General features: G+C 40.9%; 1 protein-coding gene across 2 annotated transcripts in view; it reads left to right on the top strand.

Annotated features, from left to right (window-relative positions):
- LOC113013000 (low-density lipoprotein receptor-related protein 1-like) overlaps positions 1–19,306 on the top strand; it is an 80,217-nt gene that overhangs the window by 7,316 nt on the left and 53,595 nt on the right. For both annotated transcript variants that reach the window (XM_080294410.1, XM_080294409.1), the window contains exons 2-3: positions 3,948–4,094; positions 16,673–16,810. In XM_080294410.1, the coding sequence (XP_080150536.1) occupies positions 3,948–4,094; positions 16,673–16,810 (285 nt within the window). The remainder of the gene's footprint in view (positions 1–3,947; positions 4,095–16,672; positions 16,811–19,306) is intronic.

Below are 19,306 nucleotides of genomic sequence, written 5' to 3'. Positions count from 1 at the left end.
AAGGAAGGAAGGTGCAGTTAAATTATATCAATGAAGAAAAATGAAATTTGTGGTATTTGCTAAGTTGCACAGTTAGTTTTCATTGACTATTAACCAGAAGAAAACTCTTGAATGTTGTTGTTTGTTTGTTTTTTATTGGTAAGTAAAATTGCATAGCACACAACATCACAAATATCAAGGTAGAATTGGTCTCTAATTTCTAATATTTCAACCAAGATCTTCATTTAGTGTCCGTACAGTTCTCCTTCACCGCCTAAGAGGTTTAAATTATTGTTTGTTTGTTTTTTTTAAAGAAAAAAAAAACTAATCCTGTTTCTATTGGATGCATATTAAAGACACTTTGGTAGCATATTGGCCTTCACTTCTAGCCTTATGTTCACATGGAAAGCTTTTAATATCTTTCTTTCTACAAAGATTTCTTCAGTAAAATACATCGTCAGTGCAACAGAACTGAACTATAATTACATAATAGACTTTGTTTATGTGGAAGGTTTTTTTTTCTTCTTTTTTAAAAAATGCTTTAAATAACAGCCGATAAATATTTTTGCACACAATGTAATTTGTCTGCAGAAGCTTGTTTTCCTGTAGAGTTTCCAAAGTTGCAAAAACTGAGCAATGGTATGAAGTTCTAAACTCTTGAGGATTTCACGTTAGGCTCTGAAGGTTATTTTTCTCATGTTTCTCTCTAATTAGACGAGTTTTTGCTTCAGCAGATACCCACAGGATGTTTTTTTTTTCTCAAATTATCTTTAGCGTGGAAGGATGTGGTTGTCATACCTGATCTTTTTTAAAGTTGTGAAAAACAGAAGGAGTTGTTGTTGTTGTTTCTTTCTAAAATGTGATATTCCTCTTGTTTTGTGGTTGCAATATATTCGATGCTGTTGAATTTTCTAGTATTTAGTCACAGAGGTTTTATGAAGTTGCTGTTAAGCTCTGCCAGGAAAAGCTTTAGTTGGAATGGCATTATCGGGAGGGAACTCTGTTGAACACCAGCCTTGTACAAGCTCATGAAAGTAGAGTATATTCATTGATTCAGGAGCCTAAATAAAAGGTGTACACATGACTTTTTTTCATGTGAGTACTAGTACTTTAACAGCCCAGTTTAATTTGGACCCTCACCTACCCACCCATCCCCAAAACTGGCATTAGCTGTGGAAAAAAACAATGACTTTGAAGCCTGAATTAACAATTCACATCTCTGTTTGAGATATTTCAGTGGGCTTTGAAAAAGCACTGCTGAAGGGGAGGGTTGCCAGTCTTCCTCTCCTTCTCCAACCCCTCCTCAGCCACAACCTCCAATTAGACTCGGAGGTTCTCCCCTCTGCGGTCATTTCATGCTGGTGTGTAAAGGGATGATAAAATTAGATCCCACAGAATTTTATTTCCAGTTTCATGTCAACTCACAGGCAATAACTGGATCAGCTTAGCTGCTTCACACAGCATCTAAACTTAGAGGAGGTTTCAATACTTCAATTCATTTCAGCTCAGCTCAACCAGTGACGCTATTTTTGGGGTGTTGGCTCTCTAGATAGAGTAAATCAAGACATATGAGCACAGGCTAATGTGTGTTTTTCGCCATCCAGAATGCATCGGGGCATCAGTAGGCTGAAAGAAAGCAAAAGTAACAGGCTGGCCTCAGGCCATGGCTAGCTTCCATCTCTCATGGTCTCTGTCCATTCTTATACTGCTTCCCTTTCTCACTCTTACAGTATCTCAGATTTAGCCTCCTATCGGAGCCTTGTGACATTTAACAGATTCTGGAGTATGATGTCTTAAAGCTACATTTAAGTCTTCTTCTTCTGCACCACTTGAAACTGTTTTTAAGCTTTCCTCCAGCCTTTGTTTAAGAAGAGAGAAGAGAAAAAAACTCAAGGCTGTAGCTCTGCATTTTAAAATCTAGCACTCTCTCTTTATCTCCTTGAGTATCAAGGTGTTGCTGTATAATGGGAGTGCTGCAGTTTGATCCCTGCAGCCCTTTAGATTCTTATTGTAGTACAAAAACATGACACTCAGAAGTCTTATTGCTTTACTTAAACATACATTGTCCGATGGAGAGAAAGAAAAGTCCAGTTCCAAAGCCTTTAGTCTGACAGTCAAAAGAGACGTGATTGCAATGATACACTAGCTCCGCGCTCTCTTGTGATTTCAGTCACATCCTGGCCCGCTTGCGGTACACCCCTCCACCACTCACCCCAAACACCTCCCTGCCTGCCAAGTACATAGGGAGGCAAGTCATCCAGGGTGAGCGAGGGCTCAGTCACTGCAGAGAATCACAATGAGACTGTTGGTGCTGTCCTTCCCAGAGCATTGCTGCACAACAGTACAGTAACAACAACCATTGTAGTCTCTCTCTTTTTTTTTTGACCACTCGCATAAAAGAAAGCAATTGCTTTGTGCTTTTCTAGCTGCCCATTTTCACTCTTCTGTATGCTGAGAGGAAATGTTTGCACAATTTCAGCTTTCTCAAGGTTAACTAATATATTTAAGAATAATGATGAAAACTGAGTTTAGTACTATAAGCTTAAATGAGCTAAATTACAAAAACTAAACCCTGGTGGGGACTTGTGCTGTTACTAGTAGCAGGGGTGTCTGAAATTAGGAAGCCTTAGGTGCCCCCACCCCCTTCTGTCTGTCTTTGGTTAGGTTACCTATGCTGTACTGTTCACTGCCAGGTGAAGAGAATCCCACTGATAGTGTGTGATATATTTAACCTAAATGTTTTTGTTTAGTACAAAATAAAAAAAAACCCTTTCCCGCACTCCGAGCAAAGTTATTATTTTTCTCTTTTAAGTTGGGGAAGAGCGAGGACCAAATATAATATCAAAATTGTTCCTGAGGCTTGATGCCACTAAAATATGTTTTCAAGCCTCTTGCTGTAGGTAGAGCTCTGTGTGACATGGGTTTTTGTAAATTCAAACATGTCAGCACTGTCAGACTGCTGATGTGTCAGGAGCATTGCTGTGGTGTGGCTAGCCTGTGTGGTACGCCTCAGCAATCTCTGCTGACTTGCTGCCCAGGACTACCGTGTTCTGCAGTTTCCCATGGGTCAGGCAGCGACCCAGGGGACCCATGTGTCGTGGCCCAGTTGTGCTTGAGCCACGACACATGAAAGAGCCTGTATAGTGAGAATTTAAAACAAAACAAAACACAGCTTCAATAGTAATTTAAAAATAGTAGCATGCTGTTTCCTCTATTGCGGAAGAAAAGGGAGAAACAGCAAACAAACACAGAAACGTTGTTGGTTGTGGAGCTTTTTTTCTGAATGCCTTTTCTTTTCTTTTCTTTTTAAACTTTGAACACAAAAAGCACAGTTGTAACTTTTTCATGTTGCTTTGCCCGGCTGAGTTAGGATCTATGCGGTTTGAATTTGGAAATTAGAGTCTGTATGGAGGAGAGTGTGTTTTTTTTCTGCTTTTATCCATTATAAAAATAAAGTTAGTCTGAGCTCCTTCAGTGACAGGCTGCTGCATCCTAGATGCATGAAGGAGCGTTTCCGCAGGTCCTTCCTCCCTGCAGCTGTCAGACTGTACAATCAGAACTGCTCCCAACAAACATAGATGTTTACATCTGCGCTGTAACTGCAATAATTTAATCAACCGATTCGGACTACAACCTGGTTTGCCTCTTACCTGTAGTTATTTTTATTTAATTTACTAACTGTACAGTACTCTCTGTATATAGTAACCATTGTCCTTAATGCAAATATGTAAGAAAAATTGTGTATGTTTCTGTTCTGTGTCCTGTGTAGTGTTTGTTTGTATGTGTGTCTTTTTGGCTGCTGTTACAACCAAATGTCCCCTTGTGGGACAATTAAAGGTCTATTCTATTCTATTCTATTCTATTCTATTCTACCAGTATTAGAATTTCATTCATTTTTAATGTGATTTTTTTCTCTAAATTTTATGATTCTATGACCATCACCTTTCTTTCCTGCTTTTCTTTTTCAGCTCCCAGCTCCAAAGCAGACGAGCAGCCCAAGACTTGCAGCTCTAAACAGTTTGTATGTAAGGACCAGGTGACCTGTATCTCCAAAGGCTGGCGCTGTGATGGGGAGAAGGACTGTCCAGATGGCTCAGATGAATCTCCAGATATCTGTAAATATTCTACACGAACGGCTACCAAAACCTGTGTGTCACCTGCAGTAAGGTTGGGCGATTGGACAAATATATTGACTATCGACGATGGGCTGAGGCTATCGATCGTTTTTACAAGGGCGATTTATTTATTTGCCCATGAGTAAGTTTGCTTATAATGTTGGTTGAAGCTAACAGAAGCAGTCAAAAGAAATAAATAATAGCGCTGTTTTAACGGCGCTGTTTTAACGGCGCTCTCCACAGCTGCGAGCAAATGCACCCTCCTGAGAGTGCAGCAGCGATTCATTTACTCAAACTCATAACAGAAAGAAAGGACGACAGTCGCCTGTTTTCAGAAAAAAACCAAAAACATTTTATTTAAATTAAAAAAAAACCACAACGGTGGGGAAGGAAACAAATAGAAACTTGCTTATTTTTTCCAGTATAACCGTGTTTACAGGCTGTTCCAGTATTTGTCTGTCTTACACACTCAACCAAACAACAAATAAGTTAAAAATCAAAATGTCTCTTCCAGCCAACATTTCCGTGCCATGTGTGACATCAATGGGAAACGTTTTTCATGCATTTTCCACCAAGCCAATTAGGTTGTCCGTGTTTGGACTTCTTTTGTGTTCTAAGCACGCAAATCAGTCCGTGCATGATTACATTGCTACGCCCATCAAAAAGCCTGTGCATGCGTAAATATATCGCCTATCATCAGTTTATTGGACTGACAATTGTTGGTTGGAAAATTCTTACGTATCACCCAACCTTACCCTGCAGCCATATTACTGGTACTTTCCTGCTTTGGCCGGTGCACTGTAATCAAAATGAGGAGCCTTTTGGAGAAAAAAGTGACCTTTTTTATAGCCCATGCATCACGGTGTATTTTCTGCATATGATGTAAGACATCAAAATGACTAGCCTTAAATGGCTTTGAAGACAAAGCAGTGCAATGTTCAGACAGTTAAATTTAGGACTGAATAAGGAGGCAGGTTTGTCTCTTTCTGCAAAGAATGCTGCTCGGCTGAATTATGGCTCTTCTAATGTGGCCTTGTTTAGTCTGAATCTTCAGGGATGTGTCTGCTCTTGTCTGGACTCTTGCGGGATCTGTCCCAAAGACTCTTGTCCCAACCACTCACATCTAACAGCTTCTCCATCCATAAACTCTCTGGTAAAAGCCTTCCTGCTGTTTATATGGAGACGCTAATGATAATATTATTGTGCCACACCTTACATCTCTCATAGGATTCTCACCGTATACTGGCATGCAAAGGCAAGGCAGTGACTCACAGCGTTAACGGTCCTAGTTACTGTGGATGTAATATAGCCCAGCAGTAACGCACCACTACTCATAGGATGCTGTGATCTCCTATATGTAAAAGTGCTGAAATGGAGAAAGTCTCATTTTCCTTTCCTATAAAGTAGAAAGAAAGAAGAGATGATCTGTGTCTCATTCAAACTAAAAAGAAAGGATTCTCTCATCTACTTCATCTGTCACGACCCCATATTTAAAGAGTCATGCACATTTTACCGTGATAATTTACTGCTAACAGCCAAACTCTTTCTTTATTAGTTTAGCTAAGGACTTTACTTTTTTCTTTTTAAAGGCGTTTTGGAAAAACAAAACGTGTGTGGTCCACCTAATTCATTCTAGCAAGATGCAGTTATTCAATTTCTGCCCTTTTCTACCATGCAATTGAACTGAGTGAGGTCTGCAAAGCTCTTATGTAATTTTGGTGACACAAACAATGGTGTGATTCATCTTCTGCAGGGAGAGATGGAGAGCAGGGTTTCACCAGAACATCAAGATATGTTCTGCTCAATTACCCGCTTCCCATGGGCTCTACGCTGCCTCTCGTTTTATCTTTTAGTTAAGGCGCTTCTTTACTCGTATTTGTTTTTTTTAAAGCATCCTTAATAAACATGTTACTGCAGTAAATGCACGTTCTCGCTGTGCCGCTCTGTGTTTGCAGTCTAATAAGTAAATTAAAGGCCGGGCGCCTTTTAAGTATCACAAAGAAAGGCGGCCAGACTGTGATTTTATCCAAAGTCTTTTAGTTGAGCCATCCATTAAATTTGAGTAGTGTTTAGAATGGAGGGCTGCAGATAAAGCTACAGAGCAAATGGGCCTGAGCCAGCAGAGATGGAGTCAGAGACTCTGAAAGAGTATGGCTCTAAAGGTTATTTAAAATCCTCCTCTGACTCAGAGGAATGGAAAAGTCTTTTTCCCTTTATCCTGGCTTTTCCATTCACAGGGCGAAACAGTTTGCAGGTCATCAGTCTGGTTACTCCCCTACTGGAAAGCATCATAGGATGATCTGTGCAGCTGGATGTAAACAAGGCTGCTCACAACTGAGCTGTTATGGAAATGGTAGATAAAAAGGAAGGCAATGATCCATGTGAAAGGGCTAAAATCTGGATTAACTGCAGAGGCTTTGTTTAGGTGCACTGTTTTTATGTTGAAAAGTTCACTGTATCCTGTGTTTATCCACTGCTTTATTTTATCAGCTTCAACGTTTACAAAAGCAGTCTAACTTTTACTTTCAAACTTATGTTGATGGCAGAGAATTACGAGAAGTTCCCCTCTCTCTAGACTTGCGTTTCGACATGCCTCCAAACCACAGTCTAATTTTGTGTGTTAATGTTGACGCGAAATAGAGTGGTGCACGCTACTATAATTACGACATTATCTACCGTTTAAGTTAATTACCATCTGCACACTTGGTCTACAGAGAACACTTACAGGGATATCGGCTTAGAAAAAAAATCATTTCCTCCCAATCTTCCCCTTTTTCTTTGCTTTCTAATCATCTGCTCCTTGGCTGTGCTTCTATCCCGCTAAGGGATTGCCCCACAGTCTGTCCATCCTGTAAATCAAACAGTGACACTGCAGGCAGTGCACGCAGCCACATATGAAGCTTTTCAAAAGTTCAAGTAAGAATCTGCTTGGTTTATTCTACTCATCCTTTTGCTTGTTTCTTGACACCGGTCCAGCTAATTGGACTGATGCATGTGTCGTTTCTGCTGAAAATTACACCTGTTTTGCTTACAGTGATCATGAATTCACTTGTTATCAGAGTGTGTGAGAGGGGAAGTCGTAAATGTGTGTATTTGTCTGGATCTTTCATCTACACCTCAAGTATCCTTTCTGGAAGTAAGGGTGCTCCTCAGTATCATACTGTCTGGAGGCCTAATTGCCTGTCATTTCCAAGCCACTCATCTAGGCTGTAATTATGTTGAGAAGCTAAAGACGAGCTTCACCCACAGTAGCAGGGTAGTAACACTGCATGAGGCGCTAGCTGTGACTGGGGTGCTAGCTTGATCCAGGTGGGGGTGTCAGTATTGTGTGTTAGCGTTATTAGTCTGAAGGCTTATTTATCGCAGGGGCATTGAAGCTGAGTGGTGAGGCGGTCCATGTATGAACATGTGGTTTTTGGAGGCGGGGTGGGAGGGGGTTGCACATGGAATTACGCAGGCTTTCGGTGTATGGGCCAGTGTACACCTCCCTCTCAAACATCCATCATGAGGTTGCCTGTACAGACTCCTGGCTGTCAGTGTGACCCTGTTAGCCACTCCCAAGGACTGCACTGGTTCCTCCTCACTGCGTGGCTTCAGTTCAGTCCAGACAGGCCATTTCACCTCAATTACATACAGGCTTAGGTCTCAGGAAGTCCCTGACATGTGGCCTCGGGGCAGGAGTTTGTACTCTGTGTGTCTCGGCGATGGTGTTCTGTTTAGGACTGCTGCTTTTTAAATGTTACTATAGGTAGTTGTAAAACGTTGCAGAATTGGCCCTATCTGGCAGATATAAAGTGGTCAGGGACGGGTGTTTGGGCTGTTATATCAATGCAGGCCTTTAAGTGCATAGAACTGATGCAGTGTGGGATAAAGAGATGTGGATAAAAGCTTGCTATCACGCTGTGCTTATTAACCATCCAATTTACCTTTATGCTTGTGCACACACTTCCACACGAGCGGTATTTCTTAGAATACAAAGGTTTATATAACTAGTTAGTACCACAAACAAAAGTAAATCCTTTGAGACATCGTTACTCGCACTGTCACTGACATTCATTAGTATTCCTGCTGGTTCCGTTCAACAGCAACAGCAGCTTTTTTTGGCACTTTTCTTTTTTAGTTTTAGAGGGATGGGGAAAGCATTTCACCGAGGTCTTGAGATTTTACAGCAATAACTGACTGACTAATCTTTTTTTATACATGACAATTATAGCTTTCATTTCAAGCAGTCCTGGTTAGGGCTTATAGAGGATGCTGCTGGTAAAATCAAAAGTGCTGTGTAGTTACTTTGCTTCCTTGTCACAAGCACTTGCTCTAAAAAGAAGGGAAAAAGACTCCTCCTCTCTGTATGTCAAGTCTGTATGCAATTATGATTCTTGCATGACCCACATTCAGTGTGGTTGAGCCAGAGAGTGGGAACAGATGTTTAAAGAAGTCTAGCATGTGAGCACTTTCTCAATCACGAGAAGCACTTTCCATGCAGGAATCCCTTTTAACATCAGATTCAACGATTGTCTGCCTCTAATTTGGTAGTTTGGTTTTTTTAAGTCTTCTGATTTAACATGAAAATGTTCACAGGATGACTATAAAGAGGCGGTTGAATTGCATCTCAGTCATGCAAATACACAGCTTTTCTTTCCTCATAGGGTATCATCAAGTCCCATTCAGGGGGGAGAAAATGACCTTTTAATTGAAAGTAGTTAGCTCTTGTAAATATTAAGATACTCCCTGTACTCACACTATCAGTTTGGCATGATAACTGTCCCCATTGGCTTATTGATGTGGCGAGTATGTTGTGTAGATGCAGTCAGACACACACGTTGATTTGTTTTCATTGTTGATGGCGGAAAGTAATTTTGAGGGGATATGCATTGGAATGCACTTTCATAATGAAACGGAGGGGCTCTTGTCCAAAGAGGCTAAAGATATTTAATGAAACTATGACCAAATCTGGACCACAAAACACACACTGCTTTCTATGAAATGTTTATTTCAGCTTATTATCATATTATTTCATCTTGGGTGTTTGCACCATTACAGTTTGCTGTAATGAACATATTGGAAACTCCTTCAGAGACTTTGATGCAATGGTGTAGTGGCACAGTGCTGTACAGCGCATAGTACCTCACAGCATATAGCTTGCCTCCTAGCCCAAACACTGTGCTCCATGTCAGTGCATGCTGTGGCCTGGGGCCGAGCTAATGAGGAGGTCTGATGGGGAGATTGAGCTATCATCTCCACGCAGCTGCCTGAGGCGGCTGCAGGCCACACAACAAGGTTATCTGTCCATCTCTTGCCCTTGCGCCCCCTCTGGACGCTGGCCAGCCTGGTCCCTTGCCTGTCATGCATCAACAGCCTCTCCAGGACAACCATGTCTTGGCGGCCGCTGTCATGGTGGGATGGGATGCAGGCATGGAGTCATGGGAAGAAGGAGCTATTCCTACAGAAAAAGCCTTTGTATAGGAGAAAATGAGCAGATTAGCGTTTAGGCTGAGGAGGAAAATGGAAATGTCTTTTTAAGGCTCTGATCCTCTTTCTGTTGAAACAGCCTTTTACAGTAATGTTTGGGGGGTTGGGGGGGATCCTTTCATGGCCTATAATCAGTCATGTAGCTGTAGTCACAGGGGGCACTAGGCAGGGGCAAGAGGGTCTGTAGTGGCAGTGGCTGACACACTGCTTCCACAGAGGAAGGAGAAAAGCCCTGTAAATCCCTCTGGTCTATAGCCCTGAGCCCTCCTCAGCTTCACCAGCCTATCAAAAGACCACGATCGCAGGGCTTTCACACACCACGCAGACACCACTTCCCTTTCTCTGCTGTCTCCGACACACCCTGTCTCCTTCCCAACATCTTTCTCTTTGTCCCGTGTCTGTCCATCTTCCTCCCTGTCCGGTGGCTTAAGTAGATTCATCTCTGTTCCCTACTCGTTATGGTTCCTATGCAGTCTCTTTTGCTTGCGGAGATGACTTTTTTGTAAATATTTTTTTGCAACAGCTTTTATACAGTAATGGTTTGAGTGAAACAACCTATCAATTATGCCAGCACATTTGGGTAAACAAGGAGGTGAATAGATGCGATGTGCTGCTTCACTCGAAGAATTCAGCCTGGAGAAATAATCCACACAAGCTTGGAGGGCTGCTAAAATAGTTTTTAAATCTGTGGATTAGTTGTTTGATTATTATTATTTTATTTAGGATATTCATAGGGCTAAAGTGTCCATAGCAGGAATAACAAAATCTAAACTTCAACCATTTTCCAAACTACTAGTTTGACATGATTTTCTTCTGTCTGCAGGCAAATCCTGTGCTTGGTCTGTGTTTAGCTTGAAATGGATAAATGTACTTTTCCCAACAAAATAGTGAAACTGAAGCAAAGTGTGTATTCATTTTAACGCTCATTGGAACTTTTGGAAGAGAAGTGCTGTTTTTTTCCAAATATGTTTTGCTATTTAATGAGTTTACCGTTGCTGAACCCTTTTGTAGTCATGTCTGTGTGCATGATACTCAAACATGAATTTTGGGTCATTTGCACACGATCCTTGTCAGTATCTTGATTGTACCATGCAGAGAAAGACAGAGGTATTAGATACACAAAACCTACAATACAGTTCAGTTGTGGCATTGTATTTATTGTACTGTTTCATTACAATTGGGTAAAAACTAGCACACACGTCTGCTCCCAGTGGATTTCTCCTCAGTAGGGTTTGCCATAGTCATGTGCTCATTTTGTATGCCGCTGCAAAGTGTGTGACTCCAGAGTGGGGAGAGTCCATCAGTGGGCAGGCCTGCCTGTCACCCTGCGTGACATTTTAATTCGAGCTGACAGCAGACTGTATGGGAGTCAGTCAGGGGCTGCTATGGAACCCAGAGAGCAGGAAGAAACGCGGGCTTTTATGAGCAGAACAAAAGATCGACAGGGGATCTAAATTTAAGGTAATTGCATAACTACTGAGGATGGGGGATGGTTGGATCTGAAGCCTGAGGTGTAGGAGGGAAGCGCACATTAGGAAAGACCGTCTTTCACTGGTGTCCATCAGTAAAACCTTAGTGGAACCCACGACATACAAGGGATAGCTGTGCTTATTTTTGAAGGTGATGCATTATCTAAAGTGTGCACTGTGCTCTTGGCAAAGACTGCACACTGCAATAGAAATGCCGTGACAGTTAAACGAGTTTGGCATTGCAACTCAGTTTGTTTTACGATGAATCTCAGATAATTTTTTTCACATGTGATACGTCGAGAATGAAAGAAGTAAGTCACGGAGAACAGTTAACAATAAAGATCCCGGAGGCCGCTGTGAGGTTATGCTTATATCACTGTTAAATGATCCTGATGTTTAGTGCAGCGATGTAATGATCCTCATTCTGCTCGCTAATAGGTGTGGGAGTTGTAATTTTCCCTTTTTCTGCCTCAGTAAAGAATCTCTGCAATCTCAGAGTGAGGTGGCTTAATAATGCTAAAGAGTAAAAATGTCAGTAAAATTAATAAAATGTAAATGACAGCTGCAGAACTGGTCTCATAGAATTAAGTGAGGTATTTCTTTCTGTACGTTGACAGCAAAGATGGGGTTTTTTTGGCGGGGGGTTGGTTATGTGGGATAACAAAAGCATGAGGGACTTAATCCAGACAAATAAATTGTCGGTTAATATTCTTTTTTTTTTTTTTTTTTTTTTAAAGAAAAAAGTCGGGCTTGACCTCACCAACAAGCAAACAGAACAATCAACAGTCCCTTGCTCTGAGCTGTGTTGTGATTGAAACTGATGGAAAGTTGGCAACCATAAGACACAGTGATGTGCATAACCGTGAAAATAGCTGCTGTGGAGAGCAGTAAATAAATGATGCTGTGAGAATGTGAATAAAGTGGAATATAAACTGCAGGATCAAATGCAAGGTAAGGCCGGAGATATGGTAAAGTTGTTTTGTTATGTGCGACCTCCTGGCAGTCAATGAATAAATTAACTAAGACCTGGGGCTCAACGTAGAAGTTTCTCTGTGTTCCTGTTTTGTTTTCACAATCGCTGCCGGGAAGCTTTTCATGAAACTCCTCGCCTTCTTATATGTGAACGCTTGAAATGATGAATCAGGTGAGGACTGTTGGAAAGGCTGTCAGCTGTGTACACCACTGCTATTCAGCCAACGCCTATACAGTCCTGGGTTCAACCCAAATTAACAAGGACATTGTTACGACAAGTTACGTTACTCCGACTCAGTGCGTCAGCGGCATTCTCGCTGCTGGAAACACTTCAGAGACGTATTGCATGTGTGAAAATTGAGCACGGGCAAAGGAAATACCCAACCACTACAGACTTTAACACTGGTTATTGTAAGAGTAATAAACCATAAAGAAGAAATGAGCCCAACTCTTTACATACTAACAACATGGATTTAGTGATCTTATAACACAGAAACGGCACTTCTGACTTGTTTACACCTTTGCATCAGTGACACCACATAAGTCTGTAAAAGCTGGGTGCAAATGAAAGTTCATCTTGTTTGACATCATTTCAGTTCTGGGCTCGAGCAGTGAAGACGTCTCCTATGTTTGGTTTTCTCCTGTCATGGAGCACTTATTTTTTAATCTGTTACAAATTGCATTTCATTCTCATCGTTATTATTGTCATAGGATTTGTTTGAAAATTGTATTATTTTTAAAGACAATGCAGAGTCAAAACCATCTGTGAGAACCAGTCAGCGTAATCGGCTTCGAAAGGTCACTAACAATTAGTCATGCCTGGGAAACCAGATTTGAGATTAGAAACCATTCAAACTGAACAGTAGATAGAATTAGTCACTGAAAGCACCGTGTAGGCCGTGTAATACTTTGAAGTACTTCAAACCAGAATGGGATCGATCCAAATACCCCTTTTGTTCATATAATTTATATTTTGTCATTGTACAGTTTAAGTACAATAGATTATTTGATACAAGAAAAAGAAATTCAGCTGTTACAAACTGGCAAAAGCAAACCGCTAAGAAACGCCACCTGCTGTTGTCTTACTTCAAGGATTCAGCAGCTGCAGAAATAAAGATATTTAATGATAATGTTAAAGCAGCCCACTGATGAGATGTTTTACCTGCTACCTGGTTTACCTGGTCTAAGCAAAAAATGCTCACCAAAAGCTGCAGAGCTGTATTAAAACGTCTTATTTCCCCTTCAGCTTTGCAAAGTAATAGTAAAAGGCTGCTTCCAGTAAAATACACTGCCAACAATTTCCCAAACTGGAGCAGCCGGTACAGGGTTCATGTCTATTGTCCCCCACAAGTTATTTAATCCTCCATATTGTCTTTTCTATTTAGCTTTCTGCTGCTGGTCGTTATTCAGCTCCTGCCAATGTATTACTGTGTTGTGAAACACAAAGTAGTCAGTCTTTTTGATTGTTAGCAGTTGTTAGTGTGTTTTCCAAAAAGTTCTGCTGCTTGCTGCCCTGTCAGCAGAAGTAGAGATGTGTGTAGAAGAAGAGCCTGTTGTGGGTGTGATGGAAAGCAGAGATCAATCTTTTTAGTCTCTCGGTGGCCGTAGAGCACAGAAATCCGATTCCTGGTTTACTTTGATTAGCGAGTGTGTGAGTTTACCTGTCTGCTCAGTCGTCAGCAGATCACATTTCAAGAAAAAAGCTCCCTCGACACACAGTTGCAAAGATGCATGTTTCTGCTGTTGGTATAATTCAGATGTCTTGCACTCCGACTCGTCTTTTATACTCCCCCGAGAACTGATGACAAATGCTAAATCCTTGGCAGGGTTTCTTTTCCAGTGTACATGGCAGATTATTCCTGGTACTGTCGTTTATGTAAAAATCCCCACATTGGCAGTCTGTTGCATGTAAATCAGGCTGGCTTAGAGGCCAAGGCTGTAGGAGGGCTGCTAATATGCTAGCATCCCCCATACGGGAGAGCTACTCTCCTCCCTAAGCCAGATGTATGAGAAGCTAATTCTAAGTTTGAATGTGGCACATTTTCCACGCAGGCTGCTGATGTGGGATCGTTATGGAAGCTCGTGTCACTTTAAGGCACTTGTTTTAACAGAGTTAAATGTGATGTTCAGTGTGTGGTTACTAATCTCTCTTGGATGGATCAGGGAGCCTCAGAAGGAATGCTAGTGGTTTTCATCAGGGAATGCCACCATGCAGGCAAATATTCTTTCTCCCACATGTATGTTATGGCTTGTCTTGGGCATTAAGAGACGTGTAACTTTCTTTTAAGACTCAAACGATATGCATTATACAAAGATATAACACAGCAAGTTTTTAAAAACTATGTTTTCATTCCCCTGCATTTGCTTTGCTGGGTTTACAATCAGGAAAGCTGCAACTAGTGTCAGATAAACTGCAGTTTGGCTGCATCAGCTGGTTAATATTCAGAAAACTGAGAATTTGTGTATGCGAACATCTGAAGCAGGTTTGCTGCTCGGGCTATGTGCATATTCAGATAGCGTCCTCTGAAAACGTATCCCAGCACAACATGTATTCTGCAGAACTCTGCAGATCGTTTCCTGTGAAGGAGGTGAACTTTATTTGTTCTGCTTCAAGTGTTTTTCTAAAATGGGTCAGCAGATGTTAGAAAGAAAGAAAGAGGGAGAGGTGGAGGAGGAGGAAGAAGAAGAAGAAAAACAGCCAAGGCAAACTGTTTACTCTGCAGTGTGGGCCGAGAGGAAAGCTAGAGAGAGAAGAAGAGTGGGAGAGATCGAGGGAAGAGACGCTGCCTCTACTGTATGTTTTGGTCTTTTTTTTTTAACTCAGCATTTTCTAGGCCAGAGGACATTATGGCCCCTGTCCTCTGCACTCCTTAAGATTCAGTATTTATCAGTGTTTTCTTTTAAAAATTTCCTTCAGTGTCTGCCAAGTGATCTTATGCTGCAAACTCTCTTTTAATATGTGAGCGCATTAAAGGTAACCGCATGTTTGCATGTGCTGTGTATCACTTGTGCTGTAACACATGCAGGAAGCCTTTAGTGTCAAATTTGCACCTTAGAAAAACAAAACACACACTGTGCACCAATCGTGCAACTTGTTGCCTACAGCAGCAAATCTAAAAGCAAAACAAAGTCATTATGGCCTGTAAATACAGGCAGCAAAATAACTTTAGGCCCTTTTTATAAAGCTAAATGTTTAGTTCTCTGATAATAGAAGTGACCTAAACCAACTGGAACTCAGTCAACCATAGTAAGTAATGTGAGCCATTTAGAGTAAAAGATAAAACATTTTTATCTGCAAATGTTTATTAATGTTAGCCTTATCTCTTTAATTTTAGCCCTTCTATGTAGCCAGCGACTGCTGCACCCCTTTTCTGAATTCTGCCTCTCTGGCACACTGGTGATACTATTTTAAAACTCTATTATTAGTATATAAAGCCCAGAATAGTTTTAATATATGTTGTTGTTTTATGATGGCTCTATTGTGCAGTGGTTTACACATTTGCCTGACAAGCAAAAATATTGCTGGTTGTGTCCCAACAGGAGACACAAATAGGGATTGGAACTGAAAACCGGTGTTGGAGCTTATCAATTCCTTTATCAGTGTCCGCAGGTGCTGGCAATGCACACTGATTGCAAATCAACAGTATTGCTACATGCATGTCTAGTGTTATCAGAAAAAGGGGGTCACAGCAGAGAGGATGAAGCGATCCAAAGCATTGCTTCATGCAGAAACATGATAACGACTTATTTGTAATGTCTTTAACATCATTATTGAGGTGGGAACGCCAGAAACATGCTGAAACATCTCCTGCAACACAGGATTCACTTGCTCAAGTGTCATGCATTTGATGCGATATGGATGAGCACCACAAGTGCTACCAGCCGAGCAGCTCGTCTGTACAGATGCTTAACATGATTTTAGTTGACTTCAAATAAAGCTTTCAATAAATGACATTCTTTCATTTCTTCATCTAGCATTAAGCGATAGTCTGTTTGGGATTAAATAATAAATAAATAAATGATAAAGTAGTTGTACTGCACTGGAAATCTGCAGGCATACTTGTTTTCTCATATGAAACTGGGTCAAGAATCAATAAGGGAATTGGATCGATTAGCAAATTCAATAATGGAATTGGTATCAATAAAACCTCATCAATCCCCATCCCTAGACACAATTCCCTTTGGGGAATCTTTCACCTGTGATGATCTTAAAGGTCGCGGATTTAACTATAAGGGTTTTGTCCATATAATACTAGGAAATAATAAGCCAGGACCTCACCAGAGTAGTATGCAAAACTAATGGACAACCGAGGAAAATCTCTGTACAGTTTCTCTTTGCACATGACAGCCTCCTCAATAAATGTTATAAAATTAAGCAACATTAGAAGAGTTCTTTAATGAGTCATAAAGAAATTTAATTCTTTTGATGCCAGGAATTCACTTTTAAGTATGTAAAATGCGTTTAATAGTTTTATGAAGCCTCATTAAGCTCAGTTGTGAATTTACGATGTGTTTTTGTTTTTGTTGTTGTTGGGGTTTTTTTTTTTGGGGGGGGGGGGGAGGAGGTTAGATGCATGCATTATTCTGCTTCATCTTTGAGTTTTACTGCCTTAAAATATTGCCTTATACATCTGCTTTTACTTAAAAAATCTTTTGCATGTTTTCCAGGCACACACAACAAAGTGAACCAGTGTCCTGTCAATAAATATCCATGCCTGGATGTGGAAGTTTGTCTCCATGCAAGCAGATTTTGTAATGGAGTCGTTGATTGCACTGACGGCTGGGATGAGGGGCCTCACTGCAGAGGTAGGAAACAAAGTGACACACACACACACACACACACACACACACACACACACACACACACACACACACACACACACACACACACACACACACACACACCTTCTCCTCTGTCATACTGACACTTTTGCCCTTTGTTGTGGGTCAAAATTAACCAGACAGTTTCTGTTATAAACAAAATGTTCTTGTCTTTCCATCCCAAACCATCATTTTTATCGAGTCATCCCCTCTGTTGGGCCATTTAATGAGTTGGCCTGTCCTAGCTTGTGCAATTACTATGGAATTTCTCTTTCAAGGGAAAAAAAAGTCATTAATTTATCAATCAGCTCTGCTATGAGGCTGTTTCCCCCAATCCTAGCAGGAATAATAAGCATTCAGACCAGATGCAGCTGAGAAAAATCCCATCACATCCTCCCCTATTAATTAGAGACAACAGAAGAATGAGTGATGGAACATATTGAGTCCATAGTGTATTTCTTTGTTGCAGCTAACAAAAGAGCAAACACTGGCTGCCTTTTGAGAGCTGACTCAGTATTCTGCAAGGTAGTGCTCAGATATCCTGTAACTGTCTGAAGTTTGTCTTTGTCACATCTGCCAAGAAGGATAGAATCAGAATACTTTATTGATCCCTGGGGGAAATTATTTTTTTGTTACAGTGCTCCATTATAAACAACAGTGTTTGTTTGTTTTGTTTTGGGGGTTTTTTTGGTTGGGGTGGGGGGGAGGTTGTTTGTGTGTCAGCTGAATTATTTGGAGACTAAGAAACTTGTTAGTGAATCAGAGCGATAATAAAGGATCTGGATCAAGGATGTGGATCGCAGCAGTTTATATTCACTATTCGGTTATACAGGCAGCCTGTCAACAGACATGCCAATTCAATTCAGTTTTATTGATATAGCGCCAAATCACAAGGTGCTTTATATTGTAAGGTAAAGACCCTGCAATAATACAGGCAGACAAACTTTAACCACTCCTCTTTAAACTATCTATACACCATTTGCAATGACATTGCAGTAGAAAAGCTCCCAAAGGGGCCCCACAGGGGGGTGTGCAAGGCACAGCCGCTGTTTGGAGAGAGTGGGGCAGAGTTCTAATATGCATTATTATGAGCTGATATTTGATGTAAACTCTTAGTTCAAGTACTCTCTTTGCAGAAGTGCAGAAGAGTATTGGCCTTGACAGAGCTCTGACTCAACGCTGGGACATCTGCGTTCGTAATTTTGTGCCTCTCCTTTTCCATTGTGCTGCTCTTTTCCTGGAATATGAAATTACTAAATCTAAATCAGATATTTACCATCAACAGTAAAGTTTCAGAGTATCAGAGACCTGGATCAAGGGTGAGTCTGCTGAGCTCTCAAACATTGGCTAATCTTTTGCCATTTAAAAAAACATATTAACCAAAGCGTCTGATGTCTGTTCCACTATCAGCAACACAGAGATCTGATCTCTTTATCATTTATTGGCTTTATCTTTGTATCAGTTTACAGCTTTAGGCATTTGATGCAAGGTTCTATCTCTATTTTCGGTTTGCTTCCTTCCATGTGCTCAAAGAGTAATCGTGAACCACGCTGTATCAATATTAATCCTCCACACTGAGTTGAGTCATTACAAAAAAAAGTTTGTGTGATTAGTTGAGACCAGAAGAAAACGAGATGTGTTGAACCACAGTGTGGGTGAAAGTGTTAGTAACCCACACAGCGGTCATCACTGCTACACAAGCCTTTTATGCAACGCGGTGATGATGTCATCCCGTTACAACGTGCACTGCCCTGAGGACACAGGTCCAGCTGTTTTCAGTAAGGCAGCGCTCTACGCACACAAGTACTTAAACACACCGGCATGTGTGTGTGCCTGTAATGCATACATGCATGCCCTCACATGTGCACACAAATATACACTTACAAAGTCACATTCTTACTCATGCAACCAAACACATGAGCTGTGTGTCCAGAACTTTTGGCATTTGTGAGACCGCCTCATTTCAGGGAAAAGGCTTTCACAAGCTTCGTAGTGTTTGCTCGTACAAACTGCCAGGTTGTGCAAGTATACCTGGCCACTGATATTTGAAAGCACACTTTGTCATTCAGCGTTTCTGAGTAATTCTGTCAAAGTTGTTGACAAGCGGTTAGAAAGGGGAATGCTGCACGGTATTTCAAGCTTTCTAAAATAGGTTTTCTGTTTTTTCACAGTGTGCGGAAAGCCTTGGGGTTAAGTAGCTCGCTTTATGTACTGGAGTGATAAAAGGGAATCAACATTAGTGCTTTGATGGGATGTGAATCAGACAGTTAATTTGACACCTGACTGTATGCAAACATTTATAATTATCAGTGAAATTATTACACAAATGCATGAATATACTCTAATGTTGGTCACCTTTAAGTTTGATCTTGCGTGATTATACTAGTTGGAGCAAATTAGAAAAAGATGATATCATCCAGCTTTATATACTGGTCATCCCATATTAAATCTAGGAACAAAAGTAGGTTGTCAAAAAGGAGG

The sequence above is a fragment of the Astatotilapia calliptera genome, chromosome 20 (assembly GCF_964374335.1).
Source record: "Astatotilapia calliptera chromosome 20, fAstCal68.1, whole genome shotgun sequence".
Taxonomy (NCBI): Eukaryota; Metazoa; Chordata; class Actinopteri; order Cichliformes; family Cichlidae; genus Astatotilapia; species Astatotilapia calliptera.
Note: the sequence above shows the minus strand (reverse complement) of the source record. Positions and strands in the feature narration are given on the sequence as shown.